The sequence below is a fragment of the Primulina tabacum genome, chromosome 7, assembly GCF_025594145.1.
Source record: "Primulina tabacum isolate GXHZ01 chromosome 7, ASM2559414v2, whole genome shotgun sequence".
In the NCBI taxonomy this organism is placed as follows: Eukaryota; Viridiplantae; Streptophyta; class Magnoliopsida; order Lamiales; family Gesneriaceae; genus Primulina; species Primulina tabacum.
Genome location: NC_134556.1, coordinates 36,704,277 through 36,708,097, shown reverse-complemented (window position 1 = coordinate 36,708,097; position 3,821 = coordinate 36,704,277). Strand labels below are relative to the sequence as shown.

Sequence of the window (3,821 nt, the reverse complement as noted above, 5' to 3'; positions counted from 1 at the left end):
TAGCAAATATGCTTACGAAGAATCAATCATTCGTGAGATATGATAGTAATGATCTATAATACGAGAATAATAAACTAAAATATATGAATATCATAATTATTTTTAATTTTAATTATAATAGAAGTCGAGTTAAGATTAAACTATGTTTGAAAACAGTTCGTGTGCGTTTTGAATATCATTCATTCATTTATCACAAACACTCGAGATCGTTTTATAAGTTAATTTTATGATACATATTTCTTATTCAACTCGATTAATGCAAAATAATTAAAATTTATGTCAAAATATTATTTTTCACATTAAATATAGACCAAATTATCGTATCTCATGAATATAAATATATGAAAACCATCTCTTATGACTATACATCTTCCCCTTTGTTTCCCGCTGGGAATAGTTACAATAAGACTCGAGGGTGGTGATGAATTAAAAAATAAAATTCATCAATTACGGTCATTGTGGAGATATTTTAGGAAATCCAATAAAAAGATAGGAAAGAGAAAGCTAAGGAGATACTATCGTTAAGATAATATATAAAAAAATCTAATAATTAAAACATCCGTAAAAGTAAGAGTAGATATTTTGTGAGATGGTCTCACGAATTTTTATTTATGCGACGGTCAATTCTACCGATATTCACAATAAAAAGTAATACTCTTAGCATAAAAAGTAATATTTTTTCATGAATGACCCAAATAAGATATATATCATAAAATACGACTCGTGAGATCGTCTCACACAAATTTTACCTAAAATTAAATGTTATAATACTAATACTACAAAATATATGTAGTTAAATAAAAAGTTCGAGCAATATCATCGAAAGACAACTTGAACTCAATTAAGTTTTCGTTTATAAAATAGCTGAAGATAAATCAGAACTCGAGATGACCCAATTCGTGCCCCCATGCTCTCCTTAGGGAATCTCATCGTACTTATTTTCCTGTATTAGCTCATCGTTTTCTTCAACTCAACCTGCATTAATTCTGTTCTCTCTTCACCGCCATGTTCAAATCCTCCGAGCTCCCAGATTGTACCTACGTAAACCAGCCAACGTTCATCTCCCCAAAAACCCCAACTCCAAATCACACACTTTACCTCTCCAATCTCGACGATCAAAAGTTCCTACGATTCTCCATCAAATACCTTTATCTTTTCCGGAAATCTGTCAGCGCAGAAACCCTAAAAAATTCCCTCTCCAGGGTTCTTGTGGAGTACTATCCATTGGCTGGGAGGCTCAGGAAAACCAAGGAGAGCGATGATCATAAGCTGGAAGTCGACTGCAACGGAGAAGGCGCTGTTTTCGCAGAAGCTGTGATGGATTTGAGCGCCGACGAGTTTCTTGAAATGGCGAGGAAGCCGAACAAGTCGTTTAGGAAATTGTTGTACAGAGTCGAAGCCTCGGGTTTCTTGGATGTTCCTCCTTTGATAGTTCAGGTGAGATTTCAGATCAAACCTGCAGTTTCTTATTCAACTTTTTATTTTTTCCAAGAAAACAAATCACAAGTTTTCTTCACGAAATTAATATATATATTGTTTGGAAAATATAAATAATCGTCCATATATATTTCCCTTCGGCAGATTTTGAGATCCCTCGAGTACGATAGAACTGACGAATACATCACTTATCTATCGTAAAAGACACAGATTTAACAAATATGGTGCTGGAATTCCTTTTTTTGAGAAATTTTTTTTTTCATTGTTTTATTATGGCATATTTAAAATAATATAAAATAAGGCCTCTCTGTCAATCGTAATCCGTGGTGGTGACGTATCGGAGGCAACATGTGTTTCCTCGGCCACGTACTGTGAGCTAAACCTTCAAAGATGCATGTTCCCAAAAGCCAACATTTTAAAATTATTATTTTTAAACCCAAAACGGATATGAAATTTATTAATATTATCCAAATAAATTAATTTTGATAATTCATTAGAACTAACATGGCAATCCACCGTTCATTGGTGTAAGATACCTATATTTTGTGGGAGTCGCGTAGTGCGATACACCTGCATGTCTTTGTTAAGTAGTTGTATTCCTGTCTGCTCAAGTTATTTTCATTAACATGCGTTAATTGTAAGCTTCTTCGTCGGCCCATCTTTTGATTTCCCCTTTTTACCCCGGAAGTGGTCGTAAATTAACCTTTCTACTGTTACAGGTGACGCATCTCCGAGGTGAAGGAATGATTCTGTGTACTGCAATCAATCACTGCCTGTGTGATGGGATTGGTTCGTCCCAATTTCTACATGCTTGGGCCCACTACACAACCCAATCTAATCCCACGAATTTACCCATTTTACCTTATCATTACCGCCACGTGTTGAAACCGGGTAACCCACAAAGAGTAAAATTTTCCCATCCAGTGTTCACAAAAATTACCCACGATACCCACAATGCCCTCCATCTCATCACGTATTTACAGTCCCTGCCACTTGTGGCTTCTTCCATGACATTTTCATCCTCACAAATTACTCACCTGAAGAAACAATGTGTCCCCTCCGTGAAATGTACAACCTTCGAGGTTTTAGCGTCACATACTTGGCGTTGTTGGGTTAAGTCGCTAGATTTGCCTTGTTTCATCTCTGTGAAATTGTTATTTTCTGTTAACGTTAGGAAAAAATTGATGAATGACATGCCGGAAGGATATTATGGGAATGGATTCGTGTTAGCTTGTGCGGAGGCCAAGGTTAATGATTTGATCGTACCCAACTTGCATGATGGTGTGAAATTGGTTCAACACGCGAAGTCGGAAATAAATGACGAATACGTGAAGTCTGCGGTCGATAGGTTGGAAGATAAGTCGGTCGTGACAGATCTTTCCGCAAGTTTTGTGATATCACAATGGTCCAGGTTAGGGTTGGAAGACGTGGATTTCGGGCAAGGAAAGCCAATACACATGGGACCCGTAATTAGTGATATTTACTGTTTATTTTTACCGGTTATTGGAGATTCTGATGGTGTTACAGTGCTAGTATCCATCCCGGAATCAATGATCGATAAATTTGAATACTACATGACTGAGACGTTTGCGATCGCGGAAAATGGAGATGCTAAGAGTAAGTGCGGGGATGAGAACTTACAAATGGTGTGTGTTTAAAATAGAAAACTAATGTTTTCTGAGTTTGTGATAAATAAATAAAAGGAGTACATGTAGTTACAAATTTGGACAATATTGGAACGCATATTCAAGCAACAACTTATGTACCCATGTTGAACGATTCATCCATGTCTTATATAATATATTTTCGTGTATTCCTGTCTGATCCATATGTATTGACCATAAAATGCTAAAGCTTAAAGCTGGTCATTTGTTTTTCAAGTTTTTTTCTTGGGTTGCGTGTTCTACTTTTTCTTTCTTCTCTGATTATGGTTTCAAAAAAATGAAAATATTGATAAAATCATTCAATATTTTTTTAATGAATTTCAGTAATATTTTACATAATAGTGATAGAAAACTGAATTTTTTAACACCTCGTCGGTTGTATCCATTGTGAGCTTCGTGGATCATGCACAGTGGCGGAGCCAGAAATATTGTTCCGTACGGGCTTGAATTTTAAACTCTAAAATCTTTTAATATTTTAAATTGATCTATCCGGCTAATATCATATTATTCTAAATTTATACATTTTTAAAAAAATTGGGTTTAGCCCGGGTGAACGGCCATGTGGCTCCGCCTCTGATCATGCACCTCGTCGGTTTGGCAATAAAAAAATTAACATATTTTCTAGTAAGAAAAAAATGCATTTTTTGGTTAATGTTATCAAATATATATTTTTGATTTTTAACTCATTGTAATCATTTTTCATCGAAAATATTGATATGA

At 35.2% G+C, this 3,821-nt stretch overlaps 1 protein-coding gene across 1 annotated transcript; it reads left to right on the top strand.

Annotated features, from left to right (window-relative positions):
- The first annotated feature begins 828 nt into the window (after window positions 1-828).
- On the top strand, window positions 829-3,250 carry LOC142551604 (alcohol acyltransferase 9). Its single transcript, XM_075660921.1, has 2 exons — window positions 829-1,437; window positions 2,157-3,250. Exons 1-2 carry the CDS (start codon window positions 1,006-1,008, stop codon window positions 3,093-3,095), a joined length of 1,371 nt encoding a protein of 456 aa, XP_075517036.1. The 5' UTR covers window positions 829-1,005; the 3' UTR covers window positions 3,096-3,250.
- The last annotated feature ends 571 nt before the right edge of the window (window positions 3,251-3,821 follow it).